The sequence below is a fragment of the Xenopus laevis genome, chromosome 1L (assembly GCF_017654675.1).
Source record: "Xenopus laevis strain J_2021 chromosome 1L, Xenopus_laevis_v10.1, whole genome shotgun sequence".
NCBI classification, from domain to species: Eukaryota; Metazoa; Chordata; class Amphibia; order Anura; family Pipidae; genus Xenopus; species Xenopus laevis.
Genome location: NC_054371.1, coordinates 219,099,145 through 219,117,566, shown reverse-complemented (window position 1 = coordinate 219,117,566; position 18,422 = coordinate 219,099,145). Strand labels below are relative to the sequence as shown.

At 41.3% G+C, this 18,422-nt stretch overlaps 1 protein-coding gene across 2 annotated transcripts in view; it reads left to right on the top strand.

The window, feature by feature from the left end:
• The window catches only part of malt1.L (MALT1 paracaspase L homeolog), a 53,294-nt gene that overhangs the window by 28,698 nt on the left and 6,174 nt on the right, over positions 1 to 18,422 (top strand). For both annotated transcript variants that reach the window (XM_018266660.2, XM_018266654.2), the window contains exons 10-14: positions 1,336 to 1,539; positions 5,024 to 5,201; positions 6,160 to 6,234; positions 16,613 to 16,740; positions 17,686 to 17,835. In XM_018266660.2, the coding sequence (XP_018122149.1) occupies positions 1,336 to 1,539; positions 5,024 to 5,201; positions 6,160 to 6,234; positions 16,613 to 16,740; positions 17,686 to 17,835 (735 nt within the window). The remainder of the gene's footprint in view (positions 1 to 1,335; positions 1,540 to 5,023; positions 5,202 to 6,159; positions 6,235 to 16,612; positions 16,741 to 17,685; positions 17,836 to 18,422) is intronic.

Here is an 18,422-nt window from a genome sequence, read left to right as displayed (position 1 = left end):
CGACAATTTTTTGCCAAAGCGAAAACGGGACAGATTCGCCCATCACTAGAAATAACCCATGCGGATGTGGTTGGAGTATATTTCACAAAAGAACGAGATATTTTCGGATTTTGATAAATAACCCCCTAGTCGATGTGATACAGGAGATGGGAGGGAGAAGTTTAAAGGGAATCTGAAACCTGGGAATATTTAGCGCAGACATGTAGCGCATGGGAAGTGTCTGCATGTTCAGCTCTTTGTGGCTCCTGTAAATTCTTAATTTGACTTTCACCGTGAGTTGTAACTATATATTTTCTCTTGGTTCTCCTGTAACATAGCGTGGGTTGCCAGATCATCCCTTTATTACAGAATGAATATAAAATCCCAGCTATATGTCCTGTATACAGCTCTGGTTTCTATGCGAAATTCAGTGTATATCCACTTAGTGCTCTCAATGTTTGGAAGTTTATGAATTACACTGGGTTTGTACATAACTGTGACACGGCAAGCCGAGGAGGTATTAGTGTTCCTCTGTGTTATATAGATTTGCTTGCAGTTTAATAGAAATTGGGAGATACTGTGACATCTACTTCATTATTCATGTATGTATATTTTTTTTTTTGCACTGTACAGCAGTACAAAAAAAATGAGTAGTAACAAACAAGGGGTCATTGCAATAACAAATACAAATAATATACAAGAATATAATTCATATAAATAAAAAGTATAGTTACAATGCAGACTATAGGAAAAGGAAACCTTAAAAATAAGTGAATATAAAATTGATGAGGGTGCTATTCTCCTGACAATTTCCTTGACTACTTGGTGGTCAGACTGGTGGGAAAATGACCAGCAGGTGGCGCTGTTGTAACAAAATTCATTCATGTTAACAGTACATGTATCCTTTAAAAGGGATCCTGTCATCGGAAACCATGTTTTTTTTCCGAAATGCATCAGTTAATAATGCTACTTCAGCAGAATTCTGCACTGAAATCCCATGACTTGGGGCAGCTGGGAAATTGACAAAATGTCTAGCCCCATGTCAGATTTCAAAATTGAATATAAAAAAATCTGTTTGCTCTTTAGAGAAATGGATTTCAGTGCAGATTTCTGCTGGAGCAGCACTATTAACTGATTCATTTTGAAAATTTTTTTTTTCTCCATCACAGTATCCCTTTAATATCTCGGAATTAAAAAAAATAAAAAATAACAAATGTACATATAAAAGTGCTTAGAATAGCACCCGCATTATTTTTATATTCACTTATTTTTAAGGTTTACTTATCCTTAAGTGTTAGATACTTCAAATGTTACCGGTTCATCGGGTGCATCCTCACAGTCGTACTTATTTTGCAGCTGTAGACAAAGTGGCTCTGCTGATAGGCAACATGTCGTACAAACATCATCCTCAACTCAAAGCCCCAATGGTCGATGTTTATGAACTAACAAACCTTCTGAGGCAGCTGGATTTTAAGGTGGTGTCTCTGCTGGACCTGACGGAGCTGGAAATGAAGAGTGCGGTGAATGAATTCTTACTTCTGCTGGATAAAGGCGTGTATGGTAAGTAATCAAGACTCGCGTGTGACTTATCTGCTTCGTTACATGACATTGTATGTGATTATTACCCACCCCTCCACTTCCTATGGTTTTGTCTTGTACAGTGTCTCATTGTATTCAGCTTAGTGATAACAAATCTGCCTCCCTCTCATGTAAACTACTGGCAATTTATCACTGGTCATAGTCACAAACATGGCAGGTCATTATATAGATCTTGCCATTGGATCTTCATGGTAACTAATGACACAGGATGTCAAAAAACATCATCAATAAACCTTTCCTCCGATCAGTTGGAAACATTGCAACTGAATGAAGTTGTGAGAATACCTGGTGGTCTAGGGGGCCGGCGGAGATGTCTGTCTGGCTCCCAGCGGGGATGATGTAGAGAGTAATATTCGATTTTGACGATTTGCAATTGGTTATAATTTTTTATTATTTGTAGTTTTTGAGTTTTTTAGCTTTTTTTTCAGCAGCTCTCCAGTTTGGTTGCTAGAGTGTGCTAGCCAAATTTCGCTACTGATCTTGCGCTTAGGTCAATTTGCATACGGCGGGTAATTTAAAGTTGTATGGAGGTCTTTATTATAAATGTTGGTACCACTTATTATTACAAATGTCCAGGGAACCTTAATAAAGACAAGAGAGTTAATATAATGCCCTACACATGAGCCCACTGTAAAATGAATGTTCCATATGTTAGGAAATGTCTGGAGAAAACAGGTTACCCAAAAAAAGTCTAAAGGTGGCCATAGACACACAGATCGGATCGTACGAATCGAGGATTCGTGCGATTTTCGGATCGTGTGTGGCGTGTGCCGACATCTTTCGCCCGGCGGAGATCGGTCGTTTGGTCGATCGGTCAGGTTTGATTTTGACCCGACCGATCCCGCCGGAGCTCATGGCACATCGTAATCTGATCGTTCGGCCATACGGCCGAACAATCAGATTACCCCCGATATAGCCATGCCTGTTAATGGCATATCGGGAAAAGATCCGCTCGTTTGGCAACATCGCCAAACGAGCGGATCTTTGCATCTATGGCCACCTTTCGTCGGGACTTAGTGCAGGCAATCCTGCTTCAAAAAAAGGAAAAGTCGCCAGCGTTTTTCGAACTTTAATGCATTTTCGGCACACAGGATATGATGTGATAGGAGATTGAGGAAGATCTAGCTGCTTTTTAGCACTTCCCCTGGTCTGAGGTGGCCAAATCTGAGGTAACGTTCAGTAAAATCCGCACTTTACTGAATTTGCAGAGTAACGGCCTTTCGCCAGAGTGAAAAGTCGCCTGGCGATAGAGTGCAAATAAACGCTAGCAACGGTTTCTTGCACTAGCGAATTGGCGCCTGCGACCAGGGCCGCCATCAGGGGGTCACAGGGGGGACAGTTATCCTGGGCCTGCAGGGGCCCCCCTGCGAGTAAAAGAAAAAATTGGCCAGATCCCCCCAAATTTTTAAAAAAATTGTTTGCCAGGATTTAGTGTCTAAGGGGGGGCCCGGCCATGCTTCACTTACTTGATTAGCCAGGTCCCCCTGCTTTCAGCGTGCTGCACAACAGCTCTGTGCACAGAAGATTTTCTCCTATTAAGATTTACTGTAACCTCATTGTCCTTTAAGAATAAGTCCCGGTAAATCTGCATTGGGATTGGATCCCCTTATCCAATCCCTGTACAGCTTTACCGGGACTTATTCTTAAAGGACCACAAGGGTACAGCAAATCTTAATAGGAGAAAAGCTTCCGTGCACAGAGCTGTTGTGCAGCACACTGAAAGCAGGGGGGCCTGGCTAATCAAGTAAGTGAAGCATGGCCGGGACCCCCCTTAGACACGAAACCCTGGCAAGCAATTTTTTAAAAGATTTGGGGGGATCTGACCAATTTGTTTTTACTTGCAGGGAGACCCCTGATCACCAATGGCTTTTAATAACTTGTGGGGGGGGGGCGGGCTATCAATTTTTTTTTACTTGCAGAGGGGCCCCTGATCACCAATGTTTTTTTTAAAAAAAAAACTTTTATGGGGGGCCCTGGTCACAAATGTTTTTTTTTTAACTTATAGGGGGGCCCTGACCACCAATTTTTTTAAAAAAAAAATTATGGGGGGCCTTGGCACCACAGTTTTTTTTAAACTTATAAGGGGGCCTGACCATCAATAGCTTTTTATAACGTGTATGTGTGTGTGGGGGGGTTACCTTTTTTAACACTGATGTCTATGTGGTCTTTTAACTGTAGTGTGGAGTGGGCGGGATCTGGGGTGGGGCTTGGGGGACCTGAACTTTTTGTTGTACGGGGACCCGTGATTTCTAATGGCGACTGTTAGTAAATTGCAGATGTCCCTGCGGGTGGCAACGCTGGTGAATTTTTGCTAGCGTTAGCCACTAAAACTTAACTTAAAGATGAACCACTCCTTTAAGGACAGTGTTTTATTAGGGTGAAATTGCTTTATCAGAGAAAACATGGCTGCTCCCACTTAAAGGACTAAACACATGTTTGCAGATAATTAAGGCTCTGCGATGCTTATATGTCTAAATGTACATATATACCGTAAGCAAAACATTGAACATAAACCATAGAAATAGTGTAATCACCCCGTTAAGTTAGGTGTATAATAGATACATTCATGTATTTTCCATAATCCTCAAATAACCCTGGGTTGTAATTTACAAGAGCCACCAGGCTGCGGGTTTGGGATTCGATGTTTATTTACTTTTATTAAATTTATTAAATATTTTCTCGTTATATCTAGACCTGTGTACATTTTACTGGTACTGTTTCGTAATCCTGTTGTCCATAGAAAGATATTGCCAGGGGGTGAAACTTGATCTTTAAAGGGATACTGTCATGGGAAAAAATTTTTTTTTCAAAATGAATCAGTTAATAGTGCTGCTCCAGCAGAATTCTGCACTGAAATCCATTTCTCAAAAGAGCAAACAGATTTTTTTATATTCAATTTTGAAATCTGACATGGGGCTAGACATTTTGTCAATTTCCCAGCTGCCCCATGTCATGTGACTTGTGCTCTGATAAACTTCAATCACTCTTTACTGCTGTACTGCAAGTTGGAGTGATTATCACCCCCTCCCTTTTCCCCCCAGCAGCCAAACAAAAGAACAATGGGAAGGTAACCAGATAACAGCTCCCTAACACAAGATAACAGCTGCCTGGTAGATCTAAGAACAACACTCAATCGTAAAAACCCATGTCCCACTGAGACTCCTTCAGTTACATTGAGAAGGAGAAACAGCAGCCTGCCAAAAAGCATTACTCTCCTGAAGTGCAGGCACAAGTCACATGACATGGGGCAGCTGGGAAATTGACAAAATGTCTAGCCCCGTGTCAGATTTCAAAATTGAATATAAAAAAATCTGTTTGCTCTTTTGAGAAATGGATTTCAGTGCAGAATTCTGCTGGAGCAGCACTATTAACTGATTCATTTTGAAAAAAAAAATTTTTCCCATGACAGTATCCCTTTAATTTTCCGACATCTCTGTTTTTACAGGTTTATTATATTACGCAGGCCATGGGTATGAAAACAATGGTAACAGCATTATGGTGCCCATAGATGCGCCCAAACCTTACCGACACTCCGACTGTCTCTGGGTCCAGAAGATCTTAAAACTGATGCAGGAGAAAGAAACCGGCCTCAATGTTTTCCTTTTGGATATGTGTAGGAAACGGTAAGGACTGGCATCACATCGGATTTCTATATACACATCTATATGAACTGGGGAGCTTGAGTTGATTTGTTACCTTCTGACTGTAATGAGGCTTGGGCTGCCATCTTTCAGTAGCTAAAAGTCCAGTCAGGGGGATGTCCGGGATGGAGCTGATGCTGTTGGGGGTGAGTTGATGATGTTTGGGGGAATGTGCTTTTGATGTCATGGGTTGATGCTATGATGCAATGGCTGTTGATTGGTTGACCATCAAGTCAATCAATGTAGAGTCTTGTTTGAATTTCAGACTTCTAAGGGCAGCTTATCAAAGCACAAATCAGGAGACTGAAAGAATCATGGAAAATAACTGGAATCACCTGCCTGATTTTGCAATTTTAAAGTTAAATAGAAAAATTATTGATTTGCTCTTTAAAAAACAGATTCTAGTACAAGATTATGTGTGAGGAGTATCATTAATTGCTATATCAGGGATGTAACTAGATCAATAAAATAAAATCTTTTCAGGGCCTCCATACCCAAGGAAGATGATCTTTGTCATATCCATATATTTTAACTGCTCGTCTATTAGGGCTCCACTGGGCTCCCCAAGCTGTATTTTAAGGGGAAACTCTTATCTTTGGACATAGGATTCTATATAAAAAATATATCACATAAAACAGGCCATAAAAAATAAATATACTAGGACAAGGAAAGGGTAATACACTGGGGGGGATCAATATGTTAGACCATTGTTTTAGTATTTCCCAAGGCCTCATAGCACTGGTCTATTAGTCAGAACAAGCGACAAAGTATCAATAGGAAATATGGGTAAACTGGCAGTCCGGGGGTTAGATAGAAAGATCACTAAACTGGTGTGATTTTTTCCCACCCGGATCACGTATTACCTTTTCCTTGTCCTCTTTATACTAGATTTAATATTGTAAGATGTTCTGAATTCTAAATGATATTTCCCTCTTTACAGGAATCAGTATGATCACTCCATTTTAATTCCAGAGAGCCTGAAGGTGACCGCAAACATAGTGTTCGGATATGCTACGTAAGTTGGATTAGTTAACATGCTTGGAGATACATTTTTTAAAACAGTTGGAATGTTGTGGTTTGTATAACTGACTGTTCAAGCTTCATAACTTACAGTTATTATTCCAGTAGCTGTGAGTTGTGGAACTATACACTGAGTGCAGTGGCAAATATGAGGCAGGGCCCAAATATCTGGCTCATGAGCCCTACTCTTTCTTTTTTCACAAATGGAAATCTTTGAAGGTGGAGTATTCAAGAAGAGGAACTCCTGTGGCAATTTACTAACACTGGGCCCAAACATTTGAGACCTTACTGATATTTTAAAGATAATGTAGTATTATAAGCATTTTTGGCCCTGCCAATATAATTCTCTAGAGGTTATAGATTTTGTGGGAGGGGCTGGTGGACATCACTAAGACTTGGGTCAATGAAGGATAGAGGAGGAAAGTTCTGAACAATCTTTTAGTGCATGTCACCCGAAGAAAAAGCGATTTGCTTAGGGATTTTCGTTTGAAGTAGCCAAATCCAGAAGCACTCCCTCTTGAGTAGCTGACTCTTTTTGTCTTGACCCTGGTGTGTTGACACTTTTTCAAGTGCCGGTATCTTTTCTACTTATGTAGTGTAGAAGTAACAGAAGCAACTGTCATGAATGGAAGGCAAGGAGACCACCACATTTGCAAGTGGGCCTCTCAAGTAAGGTTGGCCCAACAGTTAGTGAAAAAGAGAATTTTACTTACCTACTTGACGTAATTTCCTTTTCTTCAAGTCCCGACATGTCAGTACACATGGGCATTGCCCCTCCCAGACCTGGAGGTAGGACCTATAACATAGCCAATCAAAATTAATCATGACCTACAGTATAAAACCACATGACTTTCTCCTCACCACAGTTATACTTTTGCCATAGCAGTACAGTAACCGAAATAAATAATTTGGGATGGGAAACCCTGTACTGACATGTCGGGACTAGAAGGAAAGGAATTTATGTCAAGTAGGTAAGTAAAATTCTCTTTTTCTTCTATGTCCCTCCATGTCAGTACACATGGGATCTACCATGCCCCAAAAACAAGGGGTGGGAATAACTAACATAAGGCAATAACCAAACTAATGCTAAGGAGGCCCTGAGGCCAGCATCACATCCATCCAACAGGGGAGCTGATAAAATGTATAGCCCCTGAAAAGGTAGATAAAAGGCACAAGAACCTGAACGACATGTCCTAGGACATGGTAAGCGATTGACAACAAGAGCTACAAAAACCAACCACTAAATTACAGAGACCGGCACTTGAGGATCAAGCATTGCAGAGCAAGAATAAACATATTCTGCTTAAAAGGTTCTCTCAGCGACTAGAGGGATACCTGCAATATGGCTATCTGACCTAAAAACCCCACCTGGGGCAGAACATAAATCCTGCAACTGTTAAAACAAAAAGCTCCCTGGAACATAAACAGAATGATGGCAACGGCCATCTCAGAACTAAAACACCCTAGAAACCCCCAGGAAACCAATCAGATCAGAAACTAAACACCACTTGGATGCATCTATCTCCAGTGCTAGAGAAATACACGATCCTCATTACTAGCGAGTGGCCCTAAAAAGACTTAGCCCACATTAGCCTAGTCCTGTAACTTAATGGAAGCAGCTCACACCAGTGCTGACCGGAGTCAACTCCACACCACAGATCAGCCAAAGATCCACCAACTCAATGCTGATGAATACCTAATGAAGACTTAACTAGATGAACACCAACTCTGGGTTATCCTAATCCAGCATTTCATTGTAACCATTGTAGAGCCATGCTGGTACAGCCCAGTAGCTCCACCAACCAATAAATCTAAACTGGGTATACAACAGCACAAGGATCAGCAGCTGGACCAGCCAAATGTGACTTAAGACCATCTACCAGTAAGATATGCTGTTGCCCCAGCAAACTGCGACACAAGCAAGCAAATAGAACCCAAACCAATTACAGTGCTAGAAAACACTCACAAAAGCCGAGGACACTACATTTCAAGCTGCACAATGCTACAGTTTATGTAAAAACTGAACCAAACCTGTGACCATACATTGAAGCTATTGAATCCAATAGGCTACTGAACCAGCAAACAGCTGGGGTCACAATCCAAAATCAGGCATGCAAGAAGCTTATTTCCCACAAACACTGGTACCAACCAGTAATGATGCACAATTCACTGGCAAATGAGCCAGCCACCATACATGCAAACCAGTGGTGGACCAGCCAGCTATTATGTACTCCAACATAGATGTGCCAGGCCATTGTCACACTAGCAGGCCATGATGCCCATCAGCTGCCGTGTATGCAAAACACCAGAGTGGAACTCTATTACACAATCAATAGTACATAAGCCAGCTATTGTGAATGCCATCCATGGAGACAAGACCACCAACTGCTCTGGCACCTGACACAAAAGTCAATTTTCACACATGCAACAACGAAACATAAGACAGTTATTGAACTTGCAAAACACTGGTCCATAAGCCAGCCTTATTGAAATTAAGCAGTGGCATACAAGACCAAAAACAATGCATGTAAGGCAGACGCAAAGGTCAGCTGTTAAACCCACAACATATGACCAACCGCAGCTGCTGAATACCAATCAGCCACAAAATTAGCTATGAGCTGTGAAACTCAGAGCAAACACCAGCTGATGGTACAACCTATGTTAGATCCAACCAAATAGCCAATCATGCCTACTGCTGGTGTAACCAGAACCATGCATGCAAGGATTGTAGACAAGACAAAACCAATGGCTGTTGTCCTGCTAAGGATTGCCGCAAGGCAAACAGACATGCCCACCAAGGGCCCCAGCAAAGAACAATAGCCACGCTTATCAGCTGCCACCGCATAGCCGGTGGCCTATGCACCATAGGTCACAGCAAAGGCTGGCAGCTACCTGACAGCCAGCAACCACAAGCCCCCAAGGACTATAATAAAAACTAGCCAAGGGCCACGGAAAAAGGCCAACTGCCCAAGAACCCTGGTAAAAGGCAAGCAAGCACCTAAGTTAAGGGCCATGGAAACAGGCCAGCAGGCACAATAACCCTGGTAAAAGGCCAACCAAACAATGTGTGCCAAGGGTAAAAGACCACATGAGTCAAGGCATGCTTGACAAAGGGGCGTGCCCCAAACGTTGCACTGCATTAAAAAAAATTGCAAGGGCTTGCCCTGTTAACTGAATTCCTGTTTGCCGGTGAATCTTCTATGCACCAAAGGCTCATGCAACAGGCCAGCAGAACAAGGGCCCTTGAAAAAGGCCAGCAGAACCATGAGCCGAGGGCCATGGTAAAAGGCCAGTAGACCCGTGAGTCGAGAGCCATGGAAAAAGGCCAGCAGACCCATTAGCCATGGACCAAAACAAGGTCTCTAACACAAGCCAAGGGCCATAATGAAAGCCAGAGGCCACACAAGCCCAGCTCCCTGGCAGATGGCCAGAGGCCACAGACGGGCCATAGACTATAAGCTGGCTTCAAGCCTGTTAAGGTGCCAGCCGACATTACAGTAAGTGCCCTTCAACATACCAACAATTAAAGAAGGGAAACATATAGTCACCAAAACTCACGTAGATGTAGTGAACTACAACTGGGCTCCCAACAAAAACCACCAGATGGGAATAGAATATCTAAGAGAAGGCCTACATCACACAAAAAGACACCAAATAAATCAGAAAACTGACTGTTAAGTGTGAAAACATCATAGGTAAAAATGGGGTACAATGCTTTTACATCAGAACAAACTCCTAGCCAGTCCTGGAAATAAGTGTAATAAGAGCACACTTACCTACTGTGTCTGCACAGAGAATTCGGGCTCACAGCCAAAGACCTCAGGTGACCTCGATACAAGAAGTCAGAGGAACACTGGCACCCAACCAGATAATATGCGCTAGACAGTAGGAATACCCAAGTCAGAGCCTTGGTGGCAGGCTGCTTCTTAGGAGCAGACTCAGGCGTAACTACAGAGGAAGCAGACCCTGCGGCTGCAGGTGGGCCCAGAAGGCACAGGGGCCCACGAGGCCCAATAAAGAGCAATTTCAATACACATTGGCAGAGCAGCACAACCTCTAGACATGTTAGGGCCAAAATTAATTTGCTGTGGGGCCCAATGACATCAAGCCACAGCACTGAGCAGAATCATTGAAAGGAAGCAAGGAGGTACCATGCTGCTTCAGCAGTGCAAGCCTCTAGCCAACCCTGCAAGCACCATGTGAAATAAAAGGCAAATATAACCTCTGTGTCTGCACAGAGGACAATAGAAACAACAATAGCAAAAAGGCCCAGAGGAGTATCTGCACCTTACCTGATAGCAGTGACTAGTCCGCAGGATGGAAACTTCAGTTAGAACCCTGATAGCTTTCAGCTGAGGGACATAATTAGCTTATTAACATGCAGACGCCCGAGTATAATGAATGTTTCAAACACACAGTAGATACTGATAAATCATACTCACCAGATTCAGGTACCACCCTGCTGCAGCAGAGAGATTCACCAGCCAGTACTGAAAGTACCTTGTGTAACAAGAGCCAATACTGCATTTTGCACAGAGGACCCCAGCTCACAACATAACACTTCAGATAATACAAGACGTCAGAGGAACACAGGCAATGTAGCAAGTAGAAAAAATAGCGATGGGCTGGCACACACTGGATCACACTCCAGAAATAGATAGTAAAAAAAGTTAGTTTATTAAGACAAAAACATCACAGCAAAGGCCTTACGCGTTTCGTGCCTTGGGGCCACTTAGTTATAGAGAGTGAGGAAGGAGATCCTACCTCCCTGTCCAGTAGGACAAAAAATAACTGTGGTGAAGAGGAAGTCTTGTGGTCATGATTAATTTTGATTGGCTATGTTATAGGCCGTACCTCCAGGTCTGGGAGGGGCAATGCCCATGTGTACTGACATGGAGGGACGTAGAAGAAATTACTTTTTTTTTAGCCTTTGAAATCAGAGCTGAGTTCTAGGTGACAGGAGGGAATAGATTAGAAATATTTAAGAAAATAACATGTCAATCACTGATGGGAACTCCATAAATGTGTGTGACAGCTCTGAGTGGAACACCGTTCCATGATGCTTATACATAACATAAATTCTTTTGAGAACAGTGATTTACTCGCCCCTGGCGATGTGTCATGATTGATGGGAAGATGTTACGGAGGTGCTATGAATTGGTAGAAAGAAGTTGTTCAATGGGATTCTTAAGATCTGTCAGGTTTTTCTGTTGTTGTCTTTTTGCTCAGGGTCACTGGGAGGTTGTTGTCAAAAGTAATTTAGGTATAAAGTGGAAGGCTTGAGTAGTTGGAGCTGCCGGGCTTTGAAAGGATAATATCTACACAAAGTTACTCTCACCTAATTGTTCCTCGTGTTTAGCTGGTAAGAAGGTCAGGGATAAATAAAAAGTAGAGTCGTCCTCTTACTACTTACTGTGGCAAGTGTTGAGCCAATAATCTGGTAACCGTCACTACTTTCCATTGTTGCCAAACAGACGCTAACAGTGGTAAAGCAGGTGAGGTTTTAACCAGCTGAAAGATCCAACATTAATTCTGACAAATTGTATCCAAACCTTCACACCCTGGCCTTCAAAATGATAGATCTGTGCACAATGATGGAGGGATCGGCACCTTCCCAATCCAACAGGTAGACAAAATTCACTGGCCCACGTGGCCAAGCCCTTGTGATTTATTAGTGAAAAATAAAAAAAGCTTTGTGTGCCAGTGAATCGTTCTACCAACATTAATTATGGCCAGATATCTGTTGGGCATGTGTGAAAATCCCATTCGGTGAGGACCTAATTGATGCATTGATAGAGTTCTCTCCCAAAACGTCCCATTATGATCCGATATGGCCAGAATATTGGTCTGATTCAGCCCAGGGATTTGGAGGCCACCACACTACAGAAAAACTCATCTACTTTCTATTAATTCTAACGGGATTTTGAGAATCGTGTTTATCAATGTTTGAAAGTTTACCATTTAATACAATTCTTTAGGAATAAATGGAAAGTAGGTGAGTTTTTCCGGTGGTGAGTTTTAATTTCACACTTTAATAATTCTGTGTATGTCCATCTAAGAATTCCTTAGCTTTAGTATTTACAGTGTTGGACTGGGGTGTCTGGGGCCTATCGGGGCTCCCCAACCTAGTCGTGAACTTCACCTACTCTAAACCCCGTTCCCATGCTGCACACCGCACAACTTACACACTTCCTCTATGTGGTCACAATTGGGGGGACCTCCATCGATTGCAGTTCTCATCGTGGGGGAGGGTCTGGGTCGGCGGATGCCCACCAGTCTGACCCTGAGTATTTATATAAGCTGTCATCATCACCTATGCCATAAAGCAAGGCAGAATTTCTCTTTCAGAGATAATTTGTCTCTTTTGTAAATATTTGTTTAGTAAAGTTATATGGTATGGGATCCAGGATGCTCGAGAGCTGGGTTTTCTGGATAACGGATTTGGATCCCCATACCTTAAGTACTACTAAAAAAATCAATTAAACAATTAATAAAGCCAATAGGTACATGTTTTGACACCAATAAGGATTAATTATATTTAAATGTGGATCGAGTACAAGGTACTGTTTTATTATTACTGAGAAAAAGGAAATTATTAAGATGCAGTCTATGGAAGATGTTCTTTTCCGTAATTCTGATCCTATACCCGTAGTACAGTCTGCTCCTAGGAACCTCTTTTTTCTTAAAGAGATACTGTCATGGGAAAAAAAATTTTTTTCAAAATGAATCAGTTAATAGTGCTGCTCCAGCAGAATTCTGCACTGAAATCCATTTCTCAAAAGAGCAAACAGGTTTTTTTATATTCAATTTTGAAATCTGACATGGGGCTAGACATTTTGTCAATTTCCCAGCTGCCCCAAGTCGTGTGACTTGTGCTCTGATAAACTTCAATCACTCTTTACTGCTGTACTGCAAGTTGGAGTGATATCACCCCCCTCCCTTTTCCCCCCCAGCAGCCAACAAAAAAAACAATGGGAAGGTAACCAGATAACAGCTCCCTAACACAAGATAACAGCTGCCTGGTAGATCTTAGAACAGCACTCAATAGTAAAATCCCATGTCTCACCGAGACACATTCAGTTACATTGAGAAGGAGAAACAGCAGCCTGCCAGAAAGCATTCTTCTCCTAAAGTGCAGGCACAAGTCACATGACCAGGGGCAGCTGGGAAATTGACAAAATGTCTAGATTGAATATTTAGGGGGAAATGTTATAAAATTCTCAAAGTGGAAAACTTTGTGAATAAATATTTGCAAGTCGCAATTTAAGATTCTTCATTAGTCTTTTATTGCATTTAGAAATCTTAATTGCACATTGCAAACCTTTAACACCTGTTCTGAAGTTTCGGTAAATATTTTGTCGCTAAAAACGGTTTGCGATTGCAAAATTTTGTCACCTACACTGCACATTATCGCAAAAAGTACAGCTCAGTTCAGGCGTTTATTAGTCCAAAATAAACACAGCAAACAATATTAAAAAAATTATATCAGATAGCATCAGATTATATTAAAACATACCTCAAGGCAGTGTCTGCATACCTCATGTCTGACACGCATTTCGCGCCATTGGGCGCCTTATCAGAGGAGGGCTGATATAATGTTTTTGATGTTGTTAGCTGTGGTTATTTTGCACTAATAAACCCTTGAACTGAGCCACCTTGCACAGTTCATTTCGAAAGAATTTCGGAAGAAATGACCCACATAAAAGGGGAAGTGAAATAATGGCATCTCCTTGTAATGTTAATCAGTACCACGTTATAGATATTTATCATCCCATTAGTCATTTTGATTTTTCCTAGATGTCAACTCTCGGATAATATAGCTTTTTGTTTGACAGCATATTTTACTGAATAAATAGTTCATTGAAGACATTGCTTTGGGGGCTGCCTTTGAGCAGCAGAAATGAACAGCACCCAGTATATTATTTATATATATATAGTTGAACTATTGGGGCAGATTTATCAAGGGTCGAATTTCGAAGTTGAAAATACTTCGAAATTCGACCATCGAATTGAATTACTTCCAATATCGAAGTCGAAAGTTTTTTTTCATTGAATTTGGCCAATTGCGGCTCGAAGTAAAATAGTTCGATCGAACGAGGAAATCCTTAGATTCTAATGAATCGAAGTATTTCATCCATCGATAGAACTATTTTTCTTTGACTTAAAAAAATGTTGAGAACTGCTCTAGAAGGTCCCCATAGGCTAACATAGCACTTTAATTTGGCGAAGCATTGAATTCAAAGTTTTTTTTAAGGAGACAGAACTTCGATTATCGAATGGTCGAATATTCAAACTATTTTAATTCGAATCGAATTCAAAGTCGAAGTCGTAGTATCATATTCGATGGTCGAAGTATCCAAAAAATTACTTAGAATTTCGAATTTTTTTACTTAGAAAATTCCCTTTGAATTCACTTCGACCCTTGATAAATCTGCCCCTAAGTGTTTGCTTTGGTTTTTATTAATATATAGTGATATACTATATGCTCTTTCCTACTCTTAGGGTAAGGGCACACCTGGTGATTCGGGGAGATTTAGTCGTCTGGGGAGACTTATCTCCCCGAACGCCTTCCCCCTGTTTTGCACCGGCTATAATGAAAAGTCGCCTGCGGCATGGCACATGCGGTGCTTCGTGTTCCGAAGTCGCCCAAAGTTGCCTCATGAGGAAACTTCGGGCGACTTCGGAATATGAAGCGCCGCGTGTGCCATGCCGCAGGCGACTTTTCATTATAGGCGGTACAAGACGGGGGGAAGGCGTTCGGGGAGATTAGTTGTCCCAAAAAAGAGGCGATTAGTCGCCAGGCGACTAAATTTCCCCGAATCGCCAGGTGTACCCTAACCCTTACAATCCTTCTGCCTCCTCCTTCCTTCCACTCCCAGCCTGGCCAAATGGTAATATGATTCTAACTAAACATATTGAGACATGTAGGTATCTGCAGCTACTTCTAGCAATGAGAATTGGATACAGCATATAGACATTTCTGTTTTTCATATTTGTTCAAGAACCACTGTACATATTAGCATGCGCTGCTATGCAAAGTTGAATTAAAAGGGGCACTACACCACCATGTTCAACATGAGTGCAATCAATAGGGCTTGTGTTGAATATACTTTTAGCCTATTGTTTTAATCAGGACAAATCTATGCTTTTTGTTATTTCTTTAGCTAAACACGCCATACTTGAGCCTTGCAAGTTAGATATTTTGTTTACCAGTATCAACCCACTTCCATCATGCGTTGTGACTGTTTTGGGTTACAGATAAGCAGGAGTCCATTATGCAGGGGGATCATCTGTGCACTAGGAATCTGATTATCTGCCTTGAAAGTTTCAAACAATTATAAGCTTTAGTTTCCCAGTTTTGCACAATAGATAACAAAAAACCTAAGATTTTTCCTGATTAAAACAATAGGCAAATAGTATGTTCTGCGCAAGCCCTACTCATAGTCATAAAGATATGTTATACAGATAGCTAGAATCTCAGCTGCCATAAAGCAGGACAGGACTGCTGCTTACAATGGGCATCAGATAGGATCTGTGCAGCCACTGGGACAGAATGCTCTGTTATACAGATAGCTAGAATCTCAGCTGCCATAAAGCAGGGCAGGACTGCTGCTTACAATGGGGATCAGATAGGATCTGTGCAGCCACTTGGACAGAATGCTCTGTTATACAGATAGCTAGAATCTCAGCTGCCATAAAGCAGGACAGGACTGCTGCTTACAATGGGGATCAGATAGGATCTGTGCAGCCACCGGGACAGAATGCTCTGTTAGCTAGAATCTCAGCTGCCATAAAGCAGGGCAGGACTGTTACATTGCCAAGAAAGGGACTGAAATAAAATAAAACGTTAAAATATTCCACAGCTTTGTAAAAATAGGTGTATACATTAAACATACAATAATACATGCAAAAACAACCAATAACCAATATAAGAGATAAATAGGGCCTTTTCCAAAAAAAGAAACATAAACCTTTTTTTGCATTACATTGCATTTAAGTTTTTTTATCACTGATCTAGATGTCTTGTGTTTGTAATTAATGTACTCATAGTGCTAAACATACAAACTATGATTGTGTCTTTTAAATGGACGCTGCTTTGGAGGAAATACTGCATGACCTCAAACTTGGAATTTCAGACGCAAGTGATTTAGGTGATTTATGTAGTCTCTGTCCTGCATGACCGATAATTCTGTTATCAGAGGGTAAATGGTCTTTCCAAACTGCCTTATTTATGTTGATTCCCGATATAAATAGCAGTGATGCTAAAAAGTTAAAAAAAGCACCTTTCCACCCCCCAAAAAAGATGATTTATCTTGAGTATGTCACTGTAATCACAGTAATCACTCTACATTCTCCAAATGTTTCTCTTGTAGGTGCCAGGGGGCCGAAGCTTATGAAATTCAACACCCAGATTTAGCCAATGGAATATTCATGAAATTCCTAAAGAAGCGCTTGTTGGAGAATAAAAAAGTCACAGTTTTACTGGATCAGGTGGCAGAAGGTGAGGATATTTCTTTTGGCTCTTATGTACTAAAGAGAAAAATGTAGTAAATAGAAAAACATAAATAACATTTCTAAAAAATATAAATACCCAGTTAAATGTCTTCCAGCTTTACTATACGGCACATGGGTAAGTCAAAGAAGATACTTTAAAGGGGTGGTTTGCCTTTAAGTTATCGTTTAGTATGTTATAGAATGGCCAGTCATTAGCAACATTTCAATTAGTCTGCATTTTTAATTTGTAAAGTTTTAAAAATGTTTGCCTTTTTCTTTCAAGTCTTTCCAGCTTTCAAATGGGGGTCACTAATCCCGACAGCCGAAACCCTATTGTTATTGTTTCTTATTACTTATCTTTCTATTCAGGCCCTCTCCTATTCATATTCCAGTCTCTAATTCAAACAACTGCCTGATTGCTAGGGTAATTTAGACCCTAGCAACCAGATAGTGCTGAGATTCCAAACTGGAGAGTTAAACAAGAAGCTAAATAATTAAAAAAAAAACCTACAAATAATAAAAACTGAAGCCCAATTGCAAACTGTCTCAGAATATCACTCTCTACATCCTATTAAAGTTAATTTTAAGATGAATGACCCCTCTTATGAAAAGTACCCTGAGCTGGCATTTTTCTTCTCTAGAACACGCCAGCTAATTTGGCATCCCCCAGTGAATCTGGGTTTTGTTGTCCTTTAATATTAGAAGCCTTGTATTTACATTTATAATTAAGAGCTGCTATACTGTTTGCCATGGCTTCTCCATAAAAAGGAATAGTACATGTGTATGACCACTAGGGGTGCTATTGTAGCTATTGTAGCTCAGGTTAAAGCACAGTAAGATATATTGTGGCTCTCATGTGTTATGTGTGGGGAAGAAATGTTAAACCCTGGTAAATAATTTACATTTCTATGAATAATATCTGTTATTAATCTCTACTTGGCATCTCCTACAGACATGGGCAAGTGTCAGCTGACGAAAGGAATGCAAGCTCTTGAAATCCGTAGCAGCCTATCAGAGAAAAGGGCCTTAACTGATCCCATACGACAAACGGCATGTTCTCCGGAGTCGCTGGCACGGAACTTGCAATGGGCAAAGGCGCATGGTAAGGGGCATTGGTGAGGTAGCATTTTATTCTTTCCATGAACTTGTTCATATGATATAAAATACGAGATAGTGATACCGGTGTTACTGCCTGCTCCATCTCCCTTCACATGGTGCTGGATGTTGATCCACATGGGCACAGTTGGGAAGCTCAGAACTGACTTGGGAATTAGTGATGAGGAAAAATTCAACCCAACCTTAATACGCAAAAGCTTAATCCTCACTCAACCCTAACCTACAGAATATTGACACTGTTGGGCCTGCACCTGACATGTATGCTCTTTATGTACGCACCTCAGGTTCCAAGACACAAAATCTTAGGGGGCAGTGGAGCAGTGTACTTCCATATTCTGACCCATACCCAACCCTAACCCGCAATAGTTCGCCAAATTCCAACCAAAACCCGCCCCAATCGGTGCTCAACCCATGGGTTACTGCAGGTTTCAGGTCAACCCGCACATCACTATTGGGAATTTACATTGTCCTTGCTTGGCTTCCCCTCACTTCCAAGATAAGTCTTGGGTTCTCATGGGTTTAGAATGAATATCTCCTGAAAAGATGCTCAGGCATAAGACTGAGTTCAAATGT